Genomic DNA, 27,516 nt, shown 5'->3' with positions numbered 1-27,516 from the left:
CATTCATCTGCTTCTAGATAATATGTTAGCGCATGCATGCTGAGAAATGGTTCAGAGATAAACACTCACAAACAGTATGTGATAGAAACAGAGCTGAAATGTAATGTGCAGTCTGACGTGGCTGCAGTGATGCAGTGACAGAAGAGTGGACTGAGTGCTACGCTTCATGTGTACATTGGTGTCATTTACCATTCACAGTGGGGACGTGACCCAGGACCTGGTATACAGACATAATAAGACAGTGACTGACAGGAGTCTGCAGTGCTGCTGGCTGAAGGACTTTCTAACGTCTCCTTCCAGTTTCTTGAACTTCATGCAGTTTGGTTGCTGTTAATGAGGCTACTGTCCTTCTCTATGACTGATGTGGTTGTGATACGTATAGATTACTGTTACTTTTTTCCCGCTGTAATGACCTTCTCTGACCTCATACAGAGCACCCACATCACATTTCAATGTCTTATTAAAACAAGTGATGCCAAATGAGAATGTATACCAGTGTATTCTGCTTTACTGAGCAGCTGCAGCATCATTTAATCAAGTCACTGATTTTCTATTCTGTGAACCACTTCCTGTATACAGCATCTGGTTCTATTAGGCCCTGTAAGGTCATAAATCCTGCTGTACTGTTGTGGGAAATCTCTTCATTCACCAAGACTCAATTTTAACCACAAGACAGAAACAATAAGACAGTCTTTCTTCTTCTGTCAGACAGTTCAATTATAACCTCAGCTAACATGAGCCAACAAGTCTTTATTTTTACTCGAGTAAAAGAACTTTACACTTGCTAATGTTATGCTATAGACAAATGACAGCATGGTTGCATGCCTTCAGTGTCAGCACCACTGAGCACCAGACTATACATACTTTACTATAAACTGATAAATCTTCAAGTTTGAAGGTTTGAGTTAGAACAGTTTGCAACTAAAGTCTGTCTGTAACGTTTAACGTCTCCAACTACCTCTGTACACTCAATCAGCCTCTTACATATCGTATGTTTCACATTAACGCATTAACGCCTTCACTCTGTCCACATGAATCTTTACATACATTTGTAAAGACATCCAACCCATTAAGTATCATAGATAGATAAAGACCTGCTGTCATTCACTGACGTTTCACAATCACATTCAGGTCACACACAACACACGCAACCTTCACCCTAATGTGTGTGTGTGTCTGTTTGAGTGTGTGTGTGTGTGTGTGTATGTCTGTTTGAGTGTGTGTGTGTGCGTGTGTTTGTCTGTGTGTGTGTGTGTGTGGAAGGTAAACATCCCTCCTGCTCAGTGGAGGTGAGGTCAGCCTCAGTAGCCCCGGTCAGTCTCTTTCATGTTGTCCTGTTGGGTAGCAGAGTTCTGTCTAGCTGAGCCCAGGACCTCCTCCTGCAGGCCTGTTTGAGTTCACTTCAGATTGTGGAGTCTGTTCTAGAGTCAAGCTGGTGTCTGTCGGACCTCTAGACGTTCAAGATGCCGTTGTCACGTTCTCTGTCCATGACGTCTCTGAGCGGGCTGCTGCCGGCCTGGGAGGAGGACGAGCTGCCTGTGGAGGACCTGCTGCTCTTTGAGGTGGCCTGGGAGGTCACCAACAAAGGTGAGGTCATCAGTATCTAACCTGATCCTAATTATGCTTTCATCTGCTAGTGAAATGAGCTGTGTGAACTGATGTGTGGATGCAGTAAGAAGACTGTCCAAATGTCATACAATGAACTATGACATTTTTACTTTGAAGCACAGAGTTTTTGAATAAAATCGTCATTTTGAATTGAAGTTGAAACTGAAGTCAAAATGTGAATTTGACAGGACACTCATGAGACCGAGGCAGCCGAGCTCCACTCATTTGGCATAATTTCTTTCCTTCATGATAATAACTGTAAAATAACTTAATTTAGAGCATTTTATTAAAAGTAATAAATGAAATAAAATCCACTAACACTCATAAGTCATGACCTTAAACGTCTGTGTGGTTGGCAGTACTGGTGTTATTTTGATTAAAACTTTGCCTCTTTGCCCTTAAGAGCAAATATTGAGATCCAGTGAGTGCAGAGACAGAGACAGCTCCGTCTGAAGAGCTAAATATTAAACTGCAGATAAGTGATCAAAGTGGAACAGCTATTAGTTTTCAGCCTCCTGATGTGTCAGCAGTGAAATCAAAGGCACCAACATGAACAATGTATTTTTGAACAAACTGGATTAATCTGTCCTGTCAAGAATTGATCAGAATCGTTCTGATTCTGATGATTCTGATTCAATTCCTGACAGGACAGGAGACGTCACTGTGTCACCTTTTAACCTGGTAATGATTGAGTCTACAGGGAAGTTCTACCCTCACCTGACTTGACTCTTGGCTCAGAGCCACACATGATGATGAGGTCATGATCTCAACTTTGATTTTTACAACCAGTTACGATGTGTAACATTCAGTTCAGGCAGAAACCAGCTGACAGCAACTTATATATTCAAAGTTAGCTTTAGTTTTAGCTACGAGTAGTCTGTCTGTGTGTCTGTGTGTCTGTGTTGTCAAAAGTACCCAAAACTCTGATCACATACACTGTTTATTTCACACAAAGCCACCCGAGGAAGAGACCTGGTTAGTTTGACTGATCCTATTTGGAAAACGTAGTTTAAACTACTTTGTAAAACAAATTGACAGTACATGTGATATGAAGTTAAAACCTGTAATGTAACTAAGTACATTTACTCAAGTATTGTACATTTTGGACACTTTGGTATTGTAGGTTGAGTCGGCTGCCATCCCAAAACTAAGGACTGGGAGGTGGACTGCAATAGTGCGAAAGGATCAGTTACTATGAATGAGCCTGAGAAGGTGATTGAAGCACAATGTATCCAGCATTATCCAACATTATATTCAGACAGAGTTTCTGGCTGAAAGAATGAATAAGCAGATACAACTTGAATATAATATAAATGGTTGAAACCGTGGGAAGAGATACCTGTAAGTGATGCAGAATATCCAGGCTGGAGGCTGAGTACTAACTGGGAGCTAAACTGCAGCCCTGACTTGAATTTGTTTGTAGAAGCAGCTGAAGGAGTATGAAGAGATGTAACAGGGGAACGAGTCAGCTTCTTGGAATTGCAGTGAAAAAAAATCCCATGTATCAATATGAAATGTGAATAAGAAGTTACAAACTGAAAAGAGTCCTTGGTAACGGTGTGATATCTGATCTCTGCAGGTGTGTTTGTGCACATGCAGAGTGAACATAAAAAAGATTTTCTCATTCAGCATGAAGAGTAGATTACATGTACTCCACTACACTGCTCATGCTCGAACAGTTGCCATCAGCTCTTATATAACCCCTGCTCTCTGATGCACTTCATACGTCATTATGAGCTCACTGACTGTTGACAGTCTTCTGACCAATATTTGTTTTTTGTTGCCAAGTTAGTCACAGAAAACATTTCCACGTGTGTGTTGGTTGGCTACAAAACAGAAGACTGTGCCTGTTCGTGTCAGTATGATCCTCAGGTGCACTGTGAGCCCACTGCAAGACTTAGATTCAGTAAAACAACACTGAAGCACAGAATCAGGACATAACCAATCTACAACACCTCCAGCAGCCTTCTCATGTCCAGAATTGAGCATTTGTTTCAGTGAGTTGGTGGTTTGATGGAAGAAACTATTCAATTTGAGATTCAGGGGCAACAAGTGAATCATGAAAAAGTTTGCATCATCACTGTACATTCACAAATTCAATGAAAAAAAGGTGAAAGTGTTCTTTTCTTTACTTTGAGGGGTTTCAGGCCTCACTGACACGTTTAAAACAAGGACAACACTAGAAGAGAGGATAGATTTCAGAGATCAGTTCTTTTTTCATTTTCATTTTTGTCCATCTGTATAAAATGATCCTCCACATACACCTCTTTCAATGAGATGTTAGACTTTTTTAAGCTCCAAAACAGATAAATGAAGAGTCAAGAGTCAAGGCCCTGAACGCTCCAACCCAACCCAATAAATATAAGCAAAGTATGTTGAAACTTTATATTTCTTTGGGTATATTTTTCAATTTTATGTTGTGACAGCGCTGCGCTTTTGTTGCTACAAACACAAGTTTAAAATATCTAGTGTTTTACATTTAGCAGTCTCTTTTGTCCAAAGTGACTTAAAGTATTCATACATACACTGATGGTGGTGGCTGCCATGCAAGGGGCCGACCAGCACATCAGGAGATGTTTGGGTTCAGTATCTTACCCAAGGACACTTTGATATGCAGACCAAGGGAATTGAACCAGCGACCTTCAGATAACAACTTTCAGATAACAAGACGCTGGCTCTGCCCCTGAGCCACAGCCGCCCGCTTTCACACTTCACAGTCTCAAACTGCAGTCACTGGCTCATCAGTCTTCTCAGCTGTAACTCGACCACCATCCACTCCACCTCCCGATATGAGTGTCTTAGTAGCTTCACATATGGAGGTGTTGCACATTTTATTTCAAAATAATCTGGGCATTAAAAATGTATGACGGGTCATCCACATGTGGAATAAAGGTTTAGTTACAAAATGTGTCCTATATGAGCTCTTATTAAAGAACAGTAACACAGCTCAGTTTAATCTGTGAGCTCTTTGCTTTAGCAGAAGCTATAGATGTACAACAGCCTCATCAGCAGTAAATAAGCATGCCCTCATCTAATCGTGTGTGAACCTGCAGTTGGAGGAATCTACACAGTAATTCAGACCAAAGCCAAGATAACAGTGGATGAATGGGGGGAGAACTACTTTATGATGGGGCCTTACTTCGAACACAACTTCAAGACCCAGGTGGAGGGCTGTGAGCCACCAAACCCGGCCATCAGGAAGGCCATGGACGCTCTCATCCACAACGGCTGCCAGGTGAGACAGTGAGAGAGACAGAGTGTGTGTTTGTGTGTTTTAGCCCCATGTCTCATGTCTGGTACAGTTCAGGAAGCTGGGCCCACTCACTTCATTTTAATATGATTTGAGAGTCGGTGGCTCAAACTCTGCCTCCTCAAGTGACATAAACTATTTCAAAATCTGCTTTGCTGGTAGTCGGGCTGCACAATTATTCAAAATATTATAAAAATTACAATAAAGCCAAGTGTAACATCTCTGTGTAATATATATATTTGTTAACAAAAAAGCATCATAATGAAATACTGTGGTGCAGCAGAGATGTCCAACAGAAGTAATTGTGGAGGACGTGTCTCAACCGTGAGCATGGAGCATGATTTTGACAATTACAATTATGTACATGTATCATTCATACCTATGTATATCGTTTCAATGCATATACAGTATGCAGTATCAAGGTCAGTTGCTAACTAAGACTTTCATTCTTCTATCCTGACACTGTCACTGTGGACTTTAGTGAGACCGAGGCAGCCGAGCTCCAGTCATCATTCTTTACCACTAGATGGCGCTCATACACCAGAGACCTAATGATCATAACAACAGTACTGAAAATCTGGTTTATTGAAGGAATTCTCCTCAAATATTGTGCTTAGAGTGAGGGTTAGTCCTGCAGCTGTCAGCGGTAACTCATACTGTATGTAAGGCTCAGCTGCAGGGAAATATGTGTACACTTTTAGAAAATACATTTAAAATGATTCATTTGATGCTTCATATTACTGCAACCACAGTAATGCTTTACTGGGTTTAAAACTCACACATAAGTTATACAGCACTGAAAATGTTGAAGAAACAAATACTGTATGTGATATTATTCTATTAGTCTTTTACCAAAGACTATATGGAAGTATTTTTTCTTCTACTTAACCACGAGGAACATAACTCAACTGGTTATGACACAGTTTCAATCTAATAATACTGCCTCTATATGAACTACATCAGCAAACACCATCAGAACCAAGACTGACTGTTTCTGTATAGTCAGTGATAGAGTGTAACTGAGTACATTTACTCAAGTACTTTCTGTTACTTTATTCTTCCACTCAGCTACAGTTTAAAGGCACATTTGCACTTTCTACTTTGTAGACTGTGTGCTGCATTTCTGTTTATCAAAGACCGTTGTCATTAAACACACTGAATCATTTTGTTGTCACAATGAATCATCAGAATAACTAGACGACACAATTTAAATTAGGCTAAACTAAAACATTTCAAACAGCAAAATTTAAAATGAGTAATTATCTGAGGTGAAATCTAATTTTATATATATTTATATTTATATATGTATATGATTTTATTCTCACATCACAAACCAGTTTTCACACACTGGGAGTAGATTTTGAACATGGAGTCTTAAAATCATAAAGCTTTTTTGTGGTTTCTTTTGCTGATGTCGATGCTGCAGGTTTATTTTGGCCGCTGGCTGATCGAGGGCAGCCCCTACGTCATCCTGTTTGACATCGGCTCGGCAGCCTGGAACCTGGACCGCTGGAAGGGGGACCTGTGGGAGACCTGCAACATCGGCCTGCCCTACCACGACAGAGAGGCCAACGACTCGCTCATCCTGGGCTGCCTCATCGCCTGGTTCTTCAAAGAGGTCAGCTGCTGTTCAGCCTGCTGCTCAGCACACTGCTCATCAGTGAAGCCTCTTAATTTCAATGTCACTTTTTGCAGTTAACAGACAACCTGGGAGACAAGCCCAATGTCATTGGACATTTCCATGAGTGGCAGGCAGGTGCAGGGCTTATTCTCTCTCGTTCCCGCAAGATTCCCATGGCAACGGTTTTTACTACACACGCCACCCTGCTGGGACGATACCTCTGTGCAGGGAATGTTGACTTTTACAACAACTTGGACAAGGTGAGAGGTCAGGAGGGTTGGCCAACACATGCCTATAATGCTGAAAACTAGACTGTAACAAATAGACACAAGCAGGCGACTGCCACAGGCTTACTGTAGGTGGCAGTGCAGATCCTGCTTTCTTTCTCATCAGGAGAAAAGGTGTTTTGTGGAGGGATTTTGAAACAAACCTTCTTTTAAGAGTTTTAGAGGTGTATATCCCTAAATGATTCCTATGTAGTTACATGACAATAAAACTAACTGACAGACATTGTCAGCAGATAAATACTGGTTCATTTGTGGACAGATGAAGCTGTCACTTGTGATTTAAGGTGACAGGAAACACACTACAGAGAGATAAAAGTCATTTTCAAGTCTGCTGTTTATGTCTTCATATTTGGAGCTGCTTTCTTGTTTGGCACACAAGCTGGCATAAGTGTAGTATACACTCTCTTTAAGCCATAAGAAACAATAATATACAAAATTGCACACAACAAAAACTTTAAAAGGAGTCGAAATAGCAACTAAGATCCAAACCTCTCGAGTAAAACAATGACTGATAGAGTCATTTGCAGTAATGGATGGATTACAGCCAGCGAGTCCCGGAGCAGATATCAGTGGACACGTTTGGAGGGTGTTTGTGTGATGTGACCGCTGGACTGTTGAAGGTTCTAGTCCAAGAGGTTAGAAAATATTCTCACATGTAACTCTTCAGTCTAGAAAACAACATATCAGATCCCCATATGACTCAACCTCTTTGCATAAACAGAAGCAAAACCTGTTTCTTCAAACTGCCCATGTGAATTACCACAGCAGTCCAGGTGATATGTGAAAACATCATTCACTTTTTCATAAAAGCATAAAACAGTTGCACAGTTTCGTGGTCCTGAACGTTTTCAGAGATGGAGCCATTGTGAAAATGCCTCGTTGCAGCCATCAACATAAGGGTAGACATCAACGAAGCATTTATGTGATGGCTCCATTTCTGAAAATGTTCAGGGACCCAAACTTTACAACTGTACCAAGTTTCATGCTTTTATGGAAATTGAAAGATTGATTCAAATTTGGTGCATATCATCTGGACTACAAGTGATTACAGTGACGGAATATAGCTAAATACATTTTCTCAAGTACTGTACTTAAGTACAATTAGGTACTGCTTGAGTATTTCCATTTTCTGTCACTTTATACTTCCAGCCCACTACTTTTTAATGATAGTGATAGTGTACTGCCCTCGCAGTGCGTGTCCTTATGCAGAGCTAGACAGTCAGATAACGGATAGAAGTCCTTCAAAAAAACCACAAGGCCTGACTTTTCTTGTCCTTTAATGAAGTCCTCTATTTTTCCAACTTCTCCGTAAAACTGAAAATTATTACAGAGATAGAAACACAATTTACTTAAACACTGTACAAGTAGCATTGTATGAGTACATTTCAATTAGCATCCATCAATCCACAAAATGAAAAGAGTTAGCATCTACTGAAAGCTAGCAGAGTATATTCACCGAAAACATAACTAATTAGGTCTTAACCACAAAAAATACACAATCACGTAACACTGTTCACATATAATACTTACAGATAAATATTCTCCAAGGCAAAGCGTTGAAAAACTCCACAATGTGATTTCAGCAGTCTGTTTAGCTGTCTGTGCTCACTTTTCTCACCTGAGCATGAGTACTGAGCATGCAACAGAAAAAACACAGCATAGCTGGACTTGACGAACCGAGCGCTCACTCCGACGCGGTTTCTCTTAACCAAAGAAAAGACCACTCACTCTGACGCCGTTTTCTCTGAACCAAAGAACATATACTTTTTAGACCTGCTTAATTATTAACTTATGAACTTTAACATTTTAACATTTTAACCCTTAAGGACAGTACACTCCCCGCTTGATATGATTACATTATATCACTCCAGATACACACAAATTTAAAGGGGAATGCCTTCTGGAAACAATACACATTAAGTCTCTGAAAGAAGGACTACGATCTCTGAGACTGGCCTTAAAAACACCTTAGCTGTCCCATCCTTTACAATCCGCACCTCAACTTTGCGGACCCTGTTGTCCCTGCTTGGGAAAGTCTTAACAACTAGTCCCAATGGCCATTCATTCCTGTGGGCTTGGCTGTCCTTCAGCAAAACAACATCTCCTTCCTTGACATTCGGTTTGTCCTTTGTCCACTTCCTGCGACTCTGCAGCGTAGATAGATACTCTCCCTTCCATCTCTTCCAAAACGTGTCAGCAAGACACTGGACTCGCTTCCACTGCTTGCCATACAACTGAGCCGTGTCAAAGTTTCCACAAGGGGCTGAAACTGCACTCATCTTTTGAGTAAGGAGCATCGCTGGGGTGAGCACCATAGGCATATCTGGGTCAGTGGATATGGTCACAAGAGGTCTCGCGTTCATGATTGCCATGACTTCCGCCATGAAAGTGCTCAGGACATCATGTGTGAGACGTGTTGGTCCCGTCTGAAGCAACATTGCATCCAGGATGTGTCTGGCAACTCCGATGAGCCTTTCCCAGGAGCCACCCATGTGGGAAGCATGAGGGGGATTAAACACCCAGGAGCAGCCTTTCTCCTGGAGGTACTTCCTAACTGATGTGTCTTCTGTGTTTATTGCCAATTCCTTACAAGCTCCCACAAAATTGGTCCCTCTATCAGACCGCAGAAGCTTGGCTGGACCACGAACCGCAAAAAACCTCCGGAGAGCGTTGATAAAGCTGTCTGTTGACATGGTTTCTATCAGTTCGATATGCACCGCTCTGGTTGACATGCACGTAAACAACACAGCCCAGCGTTTGCTGTCTGCATATCCTCCTCTTGTACGACGTGTCATGACAGACCACGGCCCGAAGACATCAAGGCCAACAGTGGTGAACGGAGGCTCAGGAGTAAGTCGATCGGCAGGCAGGTCAGCCATCTTCTGGTCCTCCAACCTTCCTCGCAGTCTGCGGCAGGTAACACACTTGTGAATGACAGAAGACACCAGACGCTTGCTCCCAATTATCCAGTATCCAGCTGATCTGATGGCCCCTTCGGTAATATGTCGCCCTTGGTGAGCTACTTGTTCGTGAAAGTATCTCACAAGTAGTGTAGCAATGTGATGTGTGTGTGGAATGATCAGTGGGTGTTTTTCTTCTTTTGTCAGATCAGCACAAGAAAGACGACCTCCGACACGAAGCAGACCATCTTCATCCACAATCGGATTGAGCTTTTTGAGTGTGCTTTGCTTGGGGAAGGTCTGTCCGCCTTCAAGACATTTGAATTCTTCCTTAAAGGCACTGTGCTGCACAGAGCGGATGATTACAGCTTTGGCTTTTAAAAGCTCACTCATGCTGGATGCGTCTCCGAAACACTTCCAACCTTTCCTTTCAGCCTTGTCTGACTCTCCTTTGAAGGATGCCACAACATGAATGAGTTTGGCTATGGTGTGATAGAGTGTTCTCCAGCTTGAGCATCGCTCGAAGTGTTGGGAGCCCAGCTGAGTCTCTGATGCCTTGGTTGCCAGAGTAGTAGCCTCTGGACGAATCTCATCATCAGCTTCAGGCTCAATTAGGGTGAAGATATTAGATTCGGATATCTCCACTGCGTTGTCCTGATAGAGAAAAGCTGGACCTGACAACCAGCTGCTGCGCTGAAGTTGGCATGCTGGCATAAATCTGGTCGCATAATCAGCGGGATTCAGATCTGTCGGCACATAGTGCCACTGGTTGGGGTGTGTAGATCGTCTGATCCGAGTTACCCGGTTGGAGACATAGAGGTAAAACCTCCTTGTAGAGTTATGAATGTAGCCAAGAACGATCTTACTGTCAGTGAAGAACTTTACAGTGTCTATCTCGATGTCCATCTCATCACTTATCAGCTCGTATAGCTCAACAGCCAACACAGCTGCACAGAGCTCAAGACGTGGAATGGTGTGAGCGGGGCGAGGAGCTAATTTTGACTTCCCCATGACAAATCCAACATGATACTGTCCCTCAGTGTCTGCAGCTCTCAAGTAAGCCACCGCTCCTATTGCTACTGTGGAAGCATCTGAGAAGATACACAGTTCTTTTGTCTGTGTTGAGGACAGCGAAACTGGTATGTAGCACCTCTTTATATGCAAGTCTTCCAGAGCTTTTAAAGAGTCTCTCCATGAGTTCCATTCTGCCTCTCTTTGTGGGAGGAGAGGAGCATCCCACTCACTCTGTTCAGATGACAACTCCCGGAGAAGTGCTTTCCCTTGCATTGTTATAGGAGCTACAAAGCCCAAGGGGTCGTACAAACTGTTGACCGTTGACAACACACCTCTCCGTGTGTATGGTTTTTCTTCACAGGACACCAGGTAAGTAAAGCTGTCTGTTTCCAAATTCCAGGAGAGACCCAGACTCCTCTGAAGGGGGAGAGGATCCACTCCGAGGTCCAGATCCTTCAGATCCTTGGCACGGTCCTCTACTGGAAACGCTTCCATTACCTGGCTACTGTTTGATGCCACTTTGTGCAGTCGCAGGTTGGATTCTGCCAACATTTCTCTGGTTCGTGAGAGGAGATCTATTGCCTCTTTAGGTGTGGCTACCGAGGTGAGACCGTCATCCACATAAAACTGCCTCTCTACAAACTGTCTTGCATCCGAACCGTGTTCTTGTTCACCTTTTTGTGCTGCTCGTCTCATGCAGTAGATGGCCACTGCAGGTGAAGGACTGTTCCCAAAAACATGGACCTTCATCCTGTACTCGGTCACATTCTTGCTGATGTCATTATCTTCATACCAAAGGTACCGAAGATAATCCCTGTCCTCTTCTCGAACGACAAAGCAATAAAACATTTGCTCCACGTCTGCTGTAAGAGCTACGGGTTCTTTACGGAACCGCAAAAGAACTCCCAGCAGAGTGTTATTCAAATCTGGTCCACTAAGGAGGACATCATTGAGTGAGGTTCCACCACATTCAGCACTTGAGTCGAAAACAACACGTATCTGGTTGGGTTTTTTAGGGTGATACACACCAAAGGTTGGCAAATACCAGTGCTCTTTCCCTTTGTCCAAAGACGGAGCAAGCTCAGCTTGGTCACTGTCCAACATCTTCTGCATGAACTTGATATAATGTTCTCTCATTTCTGGCTTTTTCTCCAAGGTTCTCCGAAGTGAGCAGAGGCGTTTCAAAGCTTGCTCCCTGTTGTTTGGAAGACGTCGTCTAGGAGCCCGAAAAGGTAACGGAGCCACCCAGCTATTCTCCTCATTTTGGTAGACTTCTGAATCCATGAGAGCTAGGAAGGCTTTATCTTCTATGGACAGTGCTAGTTTGTTGTCATCCTTGGACCTGTCAAACACAGAACATGCTAAGTTGTCTGTACTCACATGGAGACTTGTGTTCACGTCACATGCAGGGAAGGTTGCACTGTGATGCTGTGTCATACCACCATAGCTTTCCTTCACGTGGATGCTGTTTGGACATGGCCTAAGGAAGGATTCCCGGCCGTTGTTCAGGACGTTTGCTTTGTAAACGTTCACCTCTGATGGCTTATGAACTGTGCCCAAGCACACATCTCCGACAATGACCCAGCCTAGGTCTAACCGCTGTGCATAAGGCGCGTTGTAGGGCCCGTTGATTTGCTCACGTACTTTGTGCACCCTTAGGATGTCCCTCCCTAAGAGCAGGAGGATTGGTGCATCGTGGTCCACAGGTGGAATTTTACTAGCAACTGACCGTAGATGGGGGTGATGGTGTGCAACCTCTGGGGAGGGGATTTCTGTCCTATCATCTGGCACCATGTCACACTCTATTAAGGGGGGTAAGGCAAGCTTTACTTTCCCATCCATGGACTCAATGGTGAAATTAGCAGCTCTCCTACCGGAAGTCTCTAATTTCCCAGCACAGGTTTTCAGGGTGTATGGGGAGGAACTAGTTTTTACTTCAAAAAGACTGAAAAACTCTGTCTTGGCGAGAGACTTATTACTTTGTTCGTCTAGCACCGCATACATCTTGATTGCCTTCTCCTTTCTCCCTTCAGGATATGCTTTCACCAAGCAGATCTTGGAACAAGACCGTGCACCGTCTGCACTTCCACAAACCTCTGTACATTTGGAGGTGACTGAAGATGGTGGGCTTTCATTTTGCTCCCCTCTTTCATCTCTGTCATCCACCGTACTCTGTGTGGTCAGAAGAGGAGGACCCGGGTGCAGAGCTGCAATGTGCTTGTCACTGTTACACTCAAAACACTTGACAGTCATTTTACAATCTTTTGCCATGTGTTGAGTAGACCCACAACATCTATAACAGATGTGATTCTCTCTGAGGTATGATTTGCGCTCTTCTAGAGTTTTGTTTCTAAAGAGCTTGCACTTTTTCAGTGGGTGGGGCTTTTTATGTATTGGACACTGACGATCAGGTTCTTCCATTTTCTTCAGAGCAGAACTGGCTTGGATGCCTGATGACTCTGCAGGGATGTCAGTTTTATGCACAGCCACAGACCCTTTGCCACTGTACTTTGTAGGCTTTTCGGTCCTGTAAGTGACATGACTGCTGTTGGGGGTTATAGTGAAGCTTGGATCGTTTTTTATCTTTGCCTGTTGTTCAACGAACCTTGAGAAGACAGAGAAAGGAGGAAAAGCCACTCTGTAGTCTTCCTTGTACTTGCTTCCAAAGCTGATCCATTTCTCTTGGAGGTTATAAGGGAGCTTTTCCACTATCTGTTTCACCCCACGAGCTGTATCCAAATATGAGAGCCCAGACAGTGCACCATCTTGCTTAGCACACTCCAGTTCACGGAGAATGTCACTTAGCTCTCTCAGCTTAACAGCATCTCTATTTGTCAGCCTCGGAAAGTTCTCAATCTTTTTGAGCAGTGCGTCTTCGATGACCTCAGGAGTCCCATAACATTCTTCGAGACGTTGCCAAACCATTGCAGCGCCTGCAGCAGGATTGAGGACGTGCACTGCACGAATTCTCTTTGCCTGTTCCGATGATTCAGCTCCCAGCCATTTGGTTAACAGGTCTAGTTCTTCCCTGGCTGAAAGATTTAAGTCTTTTGTGGAACTCAGAAAAGAGGCCTTCCATGACCAATAATTCTCTGGCTTGTCATCAAATTGCAGAAGACCAGCACTAACCATCTCTCTCCTAATGAGATATCTTGCGAAGTCTTGTGCACCTTTGGACTCAGGTAAGTACTCTCTTTCACGGTTAGCTGTGTGCTGAGTACCATAAGGGTAAGTGTCACTCAGACCTACATTCCCTGTTGGCTCTTTTTTCATATCTTTGTAACCTGGCTGTGTGCTTCTTCGGATGTCATGAGAAACTCTATGCTTAGTGTCAAGTGTTACCTGTTTATCTGTTTTTCTTTCATGTGTCTCCACAACTACAGGTTCCAAAGGCTGTTCTTGTATGAACATGTCAGAGTGTCGTTGGACGTACTTACTAGTACGTTGAACTGTAGTGAGGGGCTCTTCTTCGACATCTGGAAGCTGGCTGCGCTCCCCGCTTTCAACCTCTGCCTCCTGAAAGGCTGTAGCCTCAGCTTCAGCTGCAGCAGCAGCTCTTTGACACTGTAGGAGATGTAGATCAGCATCGAAGCTAGCTTTCTGCTTCAGCAGGTTTGCTTCCAGTTCAGCTTTCTGCCTCATCATCTCGGCCTCTCGTTCAGCGAAAGCTATTTCAGCCTTCGCCGCTTTCGCCTTAGCATAGGCTTTTGTGGCTGTAGAGGATGATGATGAATATCTAGCGGATGTTTTGGATGACTGGGACTTAGCATCACGTGCTTGATGGGTCACCTTCTTTGTTGCTTGATCTACAACCTCTGTTTGCTGCTCTCCACCAGCTTCTTCTAGCTGCGTAGTGGTATCTTCTTTAAGATAATTTTTTCCTGAGCGTAGACTCATGTTTGCTGAATATTGTGTTTTAATGCTTGAGCCCGCCGTGTAATATCTTTTTACTGTACTGCCCTCGCAGTGCGTGTCCTTATGCAGAGCTAGACAGTCAGATAACGGATAGAAGTCCTTCAAAAAAACCACAAGGCCTGACTTTTCTTGTCCTTTAATGAAGTCCTCTATTTTTCCAACTTCTCCGTAAAACTGAAAATTATTACAGAGATAGAAACACAATTTACTTAAACACTGTACAAGTAGCATTGTATGAGTACATTTCAATTAGCATCCATCAATCCACAAAATGAAAAGAGTTAGCATCTACTGAAAGCTAGCAGAGTATATTCACCGAAAACATAACTAATTAGGTCTTAACCACAAAAAATACACAATCACGTAACACTGTTCACATATAATACTTACAGATAAATATTCTCCAAGGCAAAGCGTTGAAAAACTCCACAATGTGATTTCAGCAGTCTGTTTAGCTGTCTGTGCTCACTTTTCTCACCTGAGCATGAGTACTGAGCATGCAACAGAAAAAACACAGCATAGCTGGACTTGACGAACCGAGCGCTCACTCCGACGCGGTTTCTCTTAACCAAAGAAAAGACCACTCACTCTGACGCCGTTTTCTCTGAACCAAAGAACATATACTTTTTAGACCTGCTTAATTATTAACTTATGAACTTTAACATTTTAACATTTTAACCCTTAAGGACAGTACAGATAGTAATTTTCTTTTACTCCACTACATGTATTTCATAAATTTAGTTACTTTGCAGATTACATGTGCATCAGAGTCAGAGTCAGAATAAAGGCCAAAGTAGCACATTTTTAGATGAACTCATTTTTATTGGCAGTCAGATAAAGAAATTTAAAAAACCCACTGATTCTGACTAAATGTTGTATATGTGCTAAAATATACGTCAACCCATAGCATACAGTTAATGCATTTACATGCATGTAAATATACACATAAAGCACTTATATTGAAACTGATATTTAAGCACAATTAACATTAATTAATGTCAGATACTATACAATATCTTTACTTTGTCTCCGTTTGGCTCGTGGGTATTTTGAGTGATCATCACAAATGGCTCCTGAAGTGCTGTGGGATTATCCACATACAGTTTCTCTGCTTCTCTACATCAAGAACCGTGACTATAGCATGATGCATTTTATTAGACACACTCTCACACACGTCACATTTCACACCCACACATTTCAGTTTCATCAGATTCAATTGCCCATTCAAAGGTTCAATTCAAAAATCGCAGCCTTTTACAGCCACTTAGAGCATCATTAGTGATGTTGAGTTGTGTGTGAAGGGGTCAGTGTGATATTTTTAATTGGCTCTTTGCTGCTCAGGTCCTAAAGGTCAGCATGGAGCTAAAGGCCACTGACTGGCTGACTCCATCACTGACAGACAAGATGTTTGTTACCATCAGCCAATCCAGAGGAACTTCATCTGTTCTATTGATGGAATCATATTAATATGCATTTTCAGCTTTGTTGACTGTTTGTTGTGTTAGCCTTTGTGCCAGCTGTGTGCCAAACTCGCCATGTGGGACAATAAAGACTGAACTGTAGCGTGCACCACAACACACACAGTGCAGACAGACTTTGGATTTTATTTGTTAATTATATGTATTAACCAAACATTTTCATATGCACAGGATCAGAAACCTATTTAAACTACTGTAAAACTGTGAGAAGCTGTAAGACATGAGTTTTTTGATATTGTTTGGATAATGGTTCTCTGGTTTCTGGTGCTTGCAGGATTTTCGGCCTCTAGCTCCGATCAACTTTCAAACCAGACTATCACAGGGTTTTGATGAAATGAATTCAGTTATTGATACGTTGGTAATTTAGCAGTCAGGCTAATGAAATTCCTAACTAAGAATATTAGAAGAATACATGTGTGAGTGTGTTCATCAAGTGTAATCAGAAGGAGTTCAGCGTGCCTCAACTGATTCACATGGAGCTGGAAGCCTGTCCAATTCTCAGTGCAGGACACTTTTGTGACTGTCACTGAACTATATATATATAATATATATAAAATAATTGCCTCCTATAGTGTAATGACCTGCCCTATGTGTATGTGTTTGTGTGTGTGTGTAGTTCAACATTGACAAAGAGGCGGGTGAGAGGCAAATCTATCATCGTTACTGCCTGGAGAGAGCAGCGGTCCACTGCGCTCACGTCTTCGCCACAGTCTCCCAGATCACTGCTGTTGAAGCCGACCACATGCTTCACAGGAAGGCAGGTGGGGAAGCTTTTCACTGCTGTGCCTTGTTACTGTGAAGAGTCTATGTGTTGTGTTTTAAGAATAGTGATGTCATTCAGTTGGTCTATTCAGTAGCATAAATCTAGCAGCTACCAGATTAACATGATAGTAAGTATCACTAGAGGATGGAGCCAGAGATCTTTGCTCACCACCTGGCACTAGCCCCAATATAAGGACTAACCATCCAATGAGCTAACTGTCCATTAACACTCCAAATACTTATGTTGATGATCCAGATGTGGTGACCCCGAACGGTCTGAATGTGAAGAAGTTCTCGGCCATGCATGAGTTTCAGAACCTGCACTCCACCAGCAAGGCCCGCATCCAGGAGTTTGTCAGAGGACACTTCTATGGGTGGGTGGAGTTTGTGAATATAGTTCTGATCCATGTCATGCAGAGGTAACCCAGTGTTTCTGTTTTTGGCACTTTTCTCTTTACTGGAGAGCTTTTCATGTATTGAAACAATCTACTTCAGAATCCCACGCATTCTTGACTGAGAGTTGTTTCCTTTAAACCTTATGCTAATCCTTGTCCTTCTGGTAGTCACCTGGACTTCAACCTGGAGAAGACCCTCTTCTTCTTCATCGCTGGACGCTATGAGTTTTCCAACAAGGGAGCTGATATTTTCCTTGAGTCACTGTCCAGACTCAACTACCTACTACGGGTGAGGTCCTCCCGTCCTCTACGTTCACATTGCTGTGTGAAATGTGTGAAAGTTGTCAACAGTACACCGTCAAATTAATTATAACCTGTAACTCAAGTTAATATTCAACAACATGTGGTTCCGTACCAATCCTGTTCAGTTTTGTTTTTCTATTTCCTCCCTCACTGTATCCACAGGTCCACAGAAATGATGTGACAGTGGTGGTTTTCTTCATCATGCCAGCTCAAACCAACAACTTCAATGTGGAGTCACTGAAGGGGCAGGCGGTACGCAAACAGCTCTGGTATGCCCTGATGTGGTTTACACAACAGTCCACCACCAATATAAACAGATGCAGTACATGCACGTTTTACATTTTACGTATACTTTATGTATTTAAAGCACTTGACTGAGACTGTAGCCCAGATCAACTTACATATCATGCACATGATATGATAGCAAAGCTCTCCAGTCCACATTGGTTTTTAGCCATGTCCACATTCTTTCCCCAACCTTAAAGGTAGAATATGTAAGAACTCTGCATTAAAATGTCAAAACAACTAGACCTTTGTTATATATTCAGATGATTTGTGATTTATGTTATGTTATGTTTATTTATTTGATATGGACATCACAAATACATTGAGACTGTTCCAGTGGACAGACCAGATGCTTTGCTTGGGTGTGTTTAGAACATGTGCTAATTTTTAACACCAGTCCATAGGCGGCTATTCTGAAAGCACAGAGCATGTTATCAACAGTGTGAGATAAAACCAAGTGCATGACACATCACAACAGTAGCATACTAATCTAAAAATACAGAGCACAAGATCAACGAAAGGAGATTGAGCAAACAGAAATCATAATGGTAACAGTAATAATAGTAACAATGAAAAAGTCCATATTTATATTTATACATGTGAGCATTGTTGTTTAGGTGAACCTCTCACTAAGCTCAGCACTCAGCAGAGACTCTGGTTCTCTCTCTTCTTTTCCCCTCTCCTCATTATGTTTATGAAGTAAAGTACATTTCCCCTCCAGCTCCGGTCAGCAGTCAATATTACAGAATAGAAACACCTGACAATGGAGGTCATCTCCGCAGATCACTGCTGCAGTCAGGTTGATAAACAGGAGTGAAGATAGATCACCTTTTTAATCCCAAAAGTTAAAAAGTAATCTCTGAGCTCTCCTCTGTCAGTAAACTGCTCTAAATCAGAGTAGAATCTGATGTTACTCCAGGTGTGTATTCCTCCAGATGGTCTGGCTCTGCACTGACTCTCTCCTCCAGAGCTGGCAGCAGCTGAGCAGTGTAACCCCAACCCTAACCCCTAACCCTATATGCTGTGAATACTTTTTTATAATGTGCAAGTACACAAGAATGCGTTGTGCCTAAACCTAACCAAAGTTTATCCATACCAGTGACAGATCAGGAAATGGTAAACAAATAATACATTAAAATCACTTCTGGTTTGTTGATCCTACTGCTGACTTTCCAATCCCAAACCAGTTTGTTGAAAACAGGATCTCAGCTTATAGCACGACCTCTCAAACTCTAGGTCACTGAGTTCATCCTCGAGGAAAGTTAAAATGGCTGCCTCAGTTATCCATTTTCATGTTATTGTGGTGAATTGTTCAGCACATGAGTTTGGGTCAAAGGTGCATTTCTAAAGATGGTTTCCATTTGGCTTTCACAGGGATACAGCTCACACTGTGAAGGAGAAGTTTGGCAAGAAGCTGTATGATGCTCTGTTAAAGTAAGTGTATGTACAGTGTTACACTTGGCTGTGTACATTAGCACTGGTTCTCTGTGATGAATGGAGACATGCATGTTTTATGTTGTGTGTTTTATTGTTTCCTCTGTCCTCAGAGGGCAGATTCCTGACATGAACTCCATTCTGGACCGAGACGACTTCACCATAATGAAGAGAGCAATCTATGCCACACAGGTACTGCAGCCTTTCCCTCACGCTTCTGTTTACAGTAAACAGGTACTGGCATCATTTCCAGTTATCTGTTGTTTTCTTCCATCTGGTGTTTTTATTGTTTTTTGTTTTTAACATGCAACACAACAAAAGATATGTGAACTGGTCACTGTAAGAAAGGAAGAAGAGAAATGAAGCATTAATAAATTAAAGGTTTCCAGTTGATTTATGGTTTGGATCTGCTCCATCATTAAACTAGCTGTGTAAAAATAGCCAACAGAGAGAAATAAGCCAATGCTGTAAAAGATAAATCTCATGTCCACAGATCTATTTTTATGAATGGATAAGGCATTTCCCCAGGAGTGATCAATGTGAGCGATGGCCTGGGCTGGAGAGGAATTATAAAAGGATGTGAGGGGGTTCCCCCTCAACGAAAAGCATGAATGAACGTCAGAGTTGTGACCCGAGTGTGGATTAATTACCTTCCTCTGCTCAAGAGCACGGGTCAATAGACCGGCTGTATCGAGCTGATGTATGTTACAGCTCAGTGTTACACGTGCTTATAAACAGGTCTTTCTCAATTAAATGAATTTATGCCAATGTCAATATTTCAGTGGAGGGAAATGGAGTGAGATTGTTATTGACTGCGGAGTGTGTGGAGAGTGATGGAACAGAGACCCGTCCTGACTGTTGATTGGTTGAAGTGTGCTTGTGATTATTTTTCACTTTTGTCACATGAAGCCCCTATTTTCCATCCACCCCCACACAGCCTGATGTGTTTCACAGAGTTCTCTTACTGTCCTCCATCTTAAACAACTGATATGTCTGTCAGTTCACTAAATTGCCTTTTCAATTAATTTTTGGTTAACAGCATTGAAATATTTAAATTCTAAGTAAAAAAAACACTCTGATAGCAACATAATGAACTAACTGACTAACTAAGTAAATAACAGAAAAGTATGGGAGCTGTAAATCAAGCATTCCTGGTTTTGTTTTGTGTTGTGATGGGGTGCGAGACAGTAACCACATATCATCAGCCCCAGGTTGAGATAATGCCTGCACTGATCAATACCTCTTAACGCAGTCCGAAAGGTTACGAGTGACGGACCACTGAATCAGACATTCATTATGTCATTTCTTCTCACCCCACTGCTTTAGGTGTGTGTGTTTGTATCTGTTAGACATATAGTGTGACATATAGTGTGTGAGTGCAGCCATGTAAACCCTTTACATTTACAGAGGCTCAGCTGTCACTCCACAGACACACATACACACTCAGGAGAAACCAGGCTGTATTAATACAAACATTGATTCTCTGTCCAGTGGTGTTCACACTAGACACAACATGTTTCAGTCTTTCATCCTGATAGAATGATATATTGCCATATTGATTTAGTGATTGCCATTGTTATCCCTGAAGAGAAACTGACTTGCTGCAAAGCAATATCAAAGTAAATATCAGTTAAAAATGGTCATAACCAATATCTTAAAACAAGCTACCAGGATATCATCCCGCCAGACTGACATTACGATGATATACATCTAATCTAGCTATTGGTTTGGAAACGTGGCAATTGAAATTTCCTGCCAGAGGCCCAGCTGACCTGCCTCTTCTTTGAAACAACAATTGTACGCAGAGACACAGCCTCCCTCCAGTGACCACTCACAACATGCTGGATGACTCCAAAGATCCCATCCTGTCCAACGTTAGACGTGTCGGACTCTTCAACTCCAGGAACGACCGTGTCAAGGTACACAGCATTTCCTGTCTGTGCCCTTTATGTGCTTACTATCACTGTGGTCTTCCGGGATCAGTTTGTGGGTATTGCTTATTTATGAGTTGCCTGGTGATGATGACAATGTTTGACAATATTCTGGTATGATTGGAGGGACTTCATGTGAACGAGTGATGAGCACTTTGAAGGGTGGCCCTTGAGGAAAATCTTTGGACCCGACTGACTGACCGCTAGCATGGCTAACACATGAGCAGGGAATCAAATCCTCAGCTACAACATTTAACTATCATAAACTATCGTATCATTATGAGTAATAATGTTTTCTTGTTGTTAGGTCTGTTGGTACAGTAGATTTGTTGTACCAAACACATCATGTATCTGTGTAATAAAACAGTTGTTTTATTTTTAAATGTTTTACTGTAAGATAACTTATTTACTTATTATTACTTATTACTTATTTTAAAGAACAATCAACCCAAGAATGAATTTCAGTCAAATTCTACTCAGCACCATGTGAATGGACATACAGCAAAACAGCATTGCAGCTTTCTCCTCAAGTAGAATGGGACTTGTTTTAAATGTAACAAAACAAACTAAAAAAGCTTGTCTGGCGTAATTCAAGTCTCTGGAAGCTCCGAGATCCCAAATTGGTTTGAAACAATGCTATTTACATCATTTTTTAAGCCAAAATCTTCACTGTAGTGGCTAGGCTAAAAGCAGTAATGCACCCTGTCTGAAGTGGGTACATGCAACCCAATCACCAGAATAAATGTTAGCTCAGATCTTTTCTGCAAAACCACAAATAAATACATTTTCTTTAGCTTCACTTTTCTATTTCTCACAGTGCTTATGGTTTGGGATTTAGGCATAAGAAGCACTTGGTTAGGGTTAGGAAAACATCATGGTTTGGCTTGAAATACCTGTTATTGTCGCCACAAACACAGCCGGAAATTATTCCAAGGTCTGAAAATATTCAGTGACTTCACACAAACCCCCAATGCAGACATGAACTATGTGCAAAGTGAATGTGAAATGTCAATATAGTACATAGCCTTTAACTATGTATGGACGTATCTGTGGTTCACAGAAATGTTAACTACTAACATTTTATCCTCATCTTTTTAAAATCAATTTAGGATCTCTGGGTTTCCAGAGAATTGGTTGACATCGAACTCTATGGAGCCATTCTGTGTTTGTTTTTGTTTTTTTATCTTTTAATAATTTATTTGTCATTTATTATCTGTTTTGCTGTGAAGATCCAGAAATGTTATGTGGGAGCATGGATGTGTTCTGTAAATTTCATGGCACTCTGCCCATTACATTTTTAGATGTAGTTGAAACTTCAAAAACAAAGAAAAGTTCTTGTAGAAAGGTCAGAATGTCACAGCAGTGGGTAGTGTTCATACTCTGCTGACTACAAATATCTTAAACAATTGTTATAAAATCCAGCAGTTAGCTGAATATATTCTTTACAAAGTTGACAAAATATGCCACAAAATGAAAGTTGCTGGAATATAAAATGAAAAGTTTTGCCTTTGGAGCATGGGTGTGCTTGGTAAATTTCAGGGCAAAATGCCTTTTTATATAATTTATAATTGAATGTATACAACAGGCACAAGACTCTGAGGGAATGACAGCAGGTGAAAGGTAAAGGGATCACCAAAACATTTCATCCTCTCGATGGATGGAACCCTGGATGCTGATATCTGAATTATAATAAAATATTAATTGTGTCACATACAGCTGCCAATGACAATTATAATATGTATATTAATACATGTTAAACAATTCCAGGTGTTGACTAATAAATATTATTTAATTCCACAGCCTCATGTGTCTACTCAGTGTCTTTCTGAAAATGTCTCCCTGTCTGTCCTCTAAGATTATCTTCCACCCTGAGTTCCTGTCCTCCACCAGTCCTCTGCTGCCAATGGACTATGAGGACTTTGTCCGTGGCTGTAACCTTGGAGTGTTCCCCTCCTACTATGAACCCTGGGGATACACACCTGGTAACCTTTAACCATTACACTGTAACTTAAAATATGTAAGGGTGCATGCATGTACACACACAAATGATTCATGTTCCTGAAATACAGATGAACACAAATTCACAGCAGCCAGGAGGCAATGATGGATTAGTTCCTAAACATTCTGTTCATCCAGTGCACCCTTTGCAATAAAGCATTGTATGCAAGCTGACATGGTCTTGTACTGTACATTCTGTATACCCCTTACAGCCTTAGCAAACTAGCAACCTGTGTACAATGAACTAGACTTCACCATGTTGTATACTGCAACAAGACAGCCTGTGTAAGCTGATGAAGTCTGCCAGTTCAGGCATATGGTGCAAGTTGTACCGCATTACTAATGTATGACCAGGACCCTTTATAATAAGGCAATCTATCTGAGATGACATTAACTTCAACAGGGCATACTGAGGCAAACATTGATGGTAAAAAATCATATGGATGCTGTTATAATGTGTTGTGGTTGAGATCCTGACCCACCAAACATCCTGGAAAGTGACAAAGTTACGTTTTTCTCTAAATTACATAATCGCCATCAGTAAACTGGAGGCTGTCTGACTCTGTCACTCGCGGGGAGTGATGCTGTTTTCTGGGGGAAAGTTCACTGAAGTCTTGGTGGATGGCTGACTGTCACTGTGATTTTTTTCACCCTGGTGAGTTAAAGTTTTTTGCCTGGGACAGACGCTGTTTTCGGGCAGAAATGTGACGAAGAGTCGGTAGGACCGACAGGCTGACAGACACTTCTCCACGTTTAACTGCGGTATTTTTTTCCTCGTATAAGTTGCCAAAGACACGACCAGTTACTACGTTACTGTTGTTTGGTCCTGTAACGTTGCTTTGTGGGACATTTCTCTATATTTTGTTCAGTGATGCATCTGTTTAGTTATCAGACAGTGAACACCATCAGATCGACACGCCCCCGCTCCGCGCCGCTCCCTTATCCGTTCACACTGGTTTGGTTCGCCAATACTGCGCCTCTGATACTATTACAGAGGCTCATTAGAGGCAGAGGGAAATTTCACCCCTTGCTTCTGCTGTTAAGTTGGGCATTTTAACATGGGCTCTTACAGGGACTGACCAGTTTTTTGAGCCTCAAGTGGCCATTTGAGGAACTGCAGTCTTTGGTACTTCCACACTGCCTTCTTTCTTCAGCCCTGAAGGTTGCCACTTGAAGACAACATGTGTAAACTGACTGAGACTTCGTTATTCTTTATAAGCAAATATTTTGTTGTTGTAAGGCAGCTTATGTCAGCTTCTGCCAATACTACTAACAACGGAGCTTCTGTCTCTACAGATCAGCACACTAAACATGTATAAATGCAAACAGATCTTATCAGCCTTAGTGGACCAAAGAGCTGAGGACTTTCAAAATGGCTGCTAGATGGTGTATTTTGTCACGTGATACCAATGCACATGACAACAAACTTATTGGAGCTTTTCTGAGCTGTGTTGTACTTCCTCAGGTGAATGTACTGTGATGGGCATTCCCAGTGTGACCACCAACCTGTCAGGATTTGGCTGCTTCATGGAGGAGCAAGTCTCAGACCCTGCTGCCTATGGTGCACACACACATACACACACACACACACACACACACACACACACACGTCATATATTGTCATATAATTAGTGCAATTGCTACCTCATGTAAAACATCCAGTCTCATCGTTTTCAGGAATTACAAATTATGAATATCCACATGTTGACATTAATGTCAGGGACTGTATGTGCCCCATCCTGTCAGGTATTTACATCGTGGACCGGCGGTTTCGTTCGGCTGAGGAGTCCTGTAACCAGCTGACCCAGTTCATGTTCAGTTTCTGCCAGCAGTCCCGGCGCCAGCGCATCATCCAGCGTAACCGAACTGAGAGGCTGTCTGACCTGCTGGACTGGAGATACCTGGGACGGGTCGGTTTCTGCTGCACCAGAGCCAAATAGCTGTTTGATAGGAGAAGGAATACAACATGATCTCTATCAGGCAGATTACTGTATTCATGTCTGCACACACAGTTCACATGAAAGAAAATCAAGAGATCAATCAATAAATCTGTTTGCATGCATGAATAAGGAAGGACATTTGCATTTAAAACTGTAGCTGAGATGCACATTAGGTTTGAAATTGAGCTATAGTCAAGATGACTTACTGTAAATTGAGTGTTAAGTTAAGTTAACTTACTGGGTGTAATTTTGGGTCTTCTTTAGTATATTCTCTCCTGCCTCCAATCTAACTCTTCTGTCTGTATGTTATGTTATAGTTTGTAATATAATCCTGAAAACCTCAAAACAAGGGAGAAAAATGTGTAAGAAGTTCAGTAAAATTGTTTTTGATGTACACCTCTGACTTGTGATTTGCAGTTTTACATACACGCCCGCCATCTCGCACTCAGCAGAGCTTTCCCAGACAAGTTCAAGATGGACCCCATTGCTCCTCCGAAGGTGAGGAATACTGAATGAGTGATTTACTCCACTGAAAAGAACTTCCCATCGCTATCATGTACTGACAGACACACAGTGGATACTGTTGGATTTAACCCACCTGTAAGGCTTTAATTGACAGCCTAACATTTGGATGAATGACAAGACATCATTGTGGAGTGTGCTGATGCGGATTCATGTATGTACATAGAATAAGACTCTCCCTTTCTCCTGCTCTTCCAGCTTTGATTCTGAACTATGACTGACAATCTTTCTATTTTATTTGAGTAACAATTAGATTAAATATTAGTTTATCATTAAAATGCTGGAATGTAAAGAAAGAAAGAAAGAAAGAAAGAAAGAAAGAAAGAAGGACAATCAAGAGAGAGGAAGAAAACAATGGAACAAGGGAAATAATGGGGGAAATAAGGAAAGAGGGAAATGGAAGGAAAGAAAGGAAGATGGGGGAAAGGAAAGTTGGAGAGGATAAAGGGAAGGGAGGAGGGGAGGAAAGATGGAAAAACGGGAAGAATGGGGCAATGAGTGAAGAAATAAAGTGAGAAACAAAAAAAGGAAAGGAAGGACAAAAGAAAATAAGAACAAAGACAAGAAAAGGAGGCTGGTTGGAGAGGGCTGGTGTTCATAGAACTGAAACTGAAAATCTTGATAGTGTTATACTTTAGCAGCCTAATTTGTAATAACTTGAAGTCCTTTGTCTCCACAGACAGAAGGTTTCCGTTATCCCAGGCCCTACTCGGTGCCCCCCTCTCCCTCTGCCTCCCTCCACTCCACCCCTCACCACAGTGATGTGGAGGACAGTGATGACGAGCCTTATGATGAAGATGAGGAGGCTGAGAGGGATCGGTTGAACATCAAGGCTCCCTTTGTGCTGGGCGCCGTGCCAGAGGGCAAGAAGAAGCAACCAGGAGAGTCAGGAAACTGAAATTTACCGTGTGTACTTGCAGAATGTACACAGGTTTACAATCCCAGTTACCCATGCTTCGATGTGTGGAGAGTAATCACCATCATATTCCAAGAAATACACTTGAGAAGGAGATCATATTCTTGCTGCGATAAAATCAACCATTTCCACTGCTGTTACTTACTCTACTTCCACTTACGTTGCAGAAGACAACCCTAAATGACAGAAAATTTGCAAAATTGCGATAAAAAAAAAAAAAAGTCCTGAAAATGATTTCCTAGCTCTGATGCAAATGCATTACAAAACCTGGTCTCCTGTTGTGACACTCTAATGGTGGTGTTCCCCATGGCTCCATTCTTGGCCCACTGATATGTTCAATACATGCTTCCTTGGTTAACAGCGTGATGTTATCTTCTATTGCTATGCAGATGACAGACAGTTCTATGTTCTGATGTAATCAGAATTAGTTAGCACCCTAACTAATTTTGTTTGCCTTAATGACAGTGAAATAAAAAAATGAATTTTACAAGGTCTGATCCTGGCTGCCTGTGTCACTGTCACCCAGACTTTGCATTCCCTCAGTACATAAAGGTACTGTTGAGCTTTTGTTTGAAAAATAAGTGAATGTTATGTCCATATGAGAAATGGTTTCTATTGATTATTTTGCTAGATGATTTGATGTGACACGTTACAACCACAGTGTGTGTTATCACTCAGTGTAGTACATTATTAACATATGGCTACTTTTAAATGAAATGCTTGTATCTCTTGCAGCATTTAGCTGGACCATTGAAAACTTCTATAATAACGTTTTTGTATCAGCTGAAATTAAAAAATGCCAATACCCATATCTTTAACATATTTAATATGTAATATATCAATATCCTGCGTTGAACAGAGAAAGAAGTCTTGGATTTGTTGTGAGATATTATGAAAGAGACAGCTGAGCATATGATTTCAAAAACATGTTCATTAATGTGCAGCTGTAACAGCTAA

General features: G+C 41.8%; 1 protein-coding gene across 1 annotated transcript; it reads left to right on the top strand.

The window, feature by feature from the left end:
* Window positions 1-1,463: 1,463 nt before the first annotated feature.
* On the top strand, window positions 1,464-27,056 carry gys2 (glycogen synthase 2; the record flags this gene model as incomplete). Its single annotated transcript, XM_084345284.1, has 16 exons — window positions 1,464-1,587; window positions 4,662-4,843; window positions 6,285-6,476; window positions 6,554-6,739; window positions 16,690-16,834; window positions 17,092-17,209; window positions 17,399-17,519; window positions 17,696-17,802; window positions 19,193-19,252; window positions 19,366-19,444; window positions 21,058-21,171; window positions 23,039-23,165; window positions 24,647-24,742; window positions 24,928-25,091; window positions 25,539-25,619; window positions 26,323-27,056. 16 exons carry the CDS (start codon window positions 1,464-1,466, stop codon window positions 26,539-26,541), a joined length of 2,115 nt encoding a protein of 704 aa, XP_084201410.1. The 3' UTR covers window positions 26,542-27,056.
* Window positions 27,057-27,516: the final 460 nt, after the last annotated feature.

Source organism: Pagrus pagrus, assembly GCF_965226575.1.
Source record: "Pagrus pagrus genome assembly, chromosome: 23".
Lineage (NCBI taxonomy): Eukaryota > Metazoa > Chordata > Actinopteri > Spariformes > Sparidae > Pagrus > Pagrus pagrus.
The sequence above is the reverse complement of the archived record's forward strand: the minus strand, read 5'-3'. Positions and strand labels throughout refer to the sequence as shown.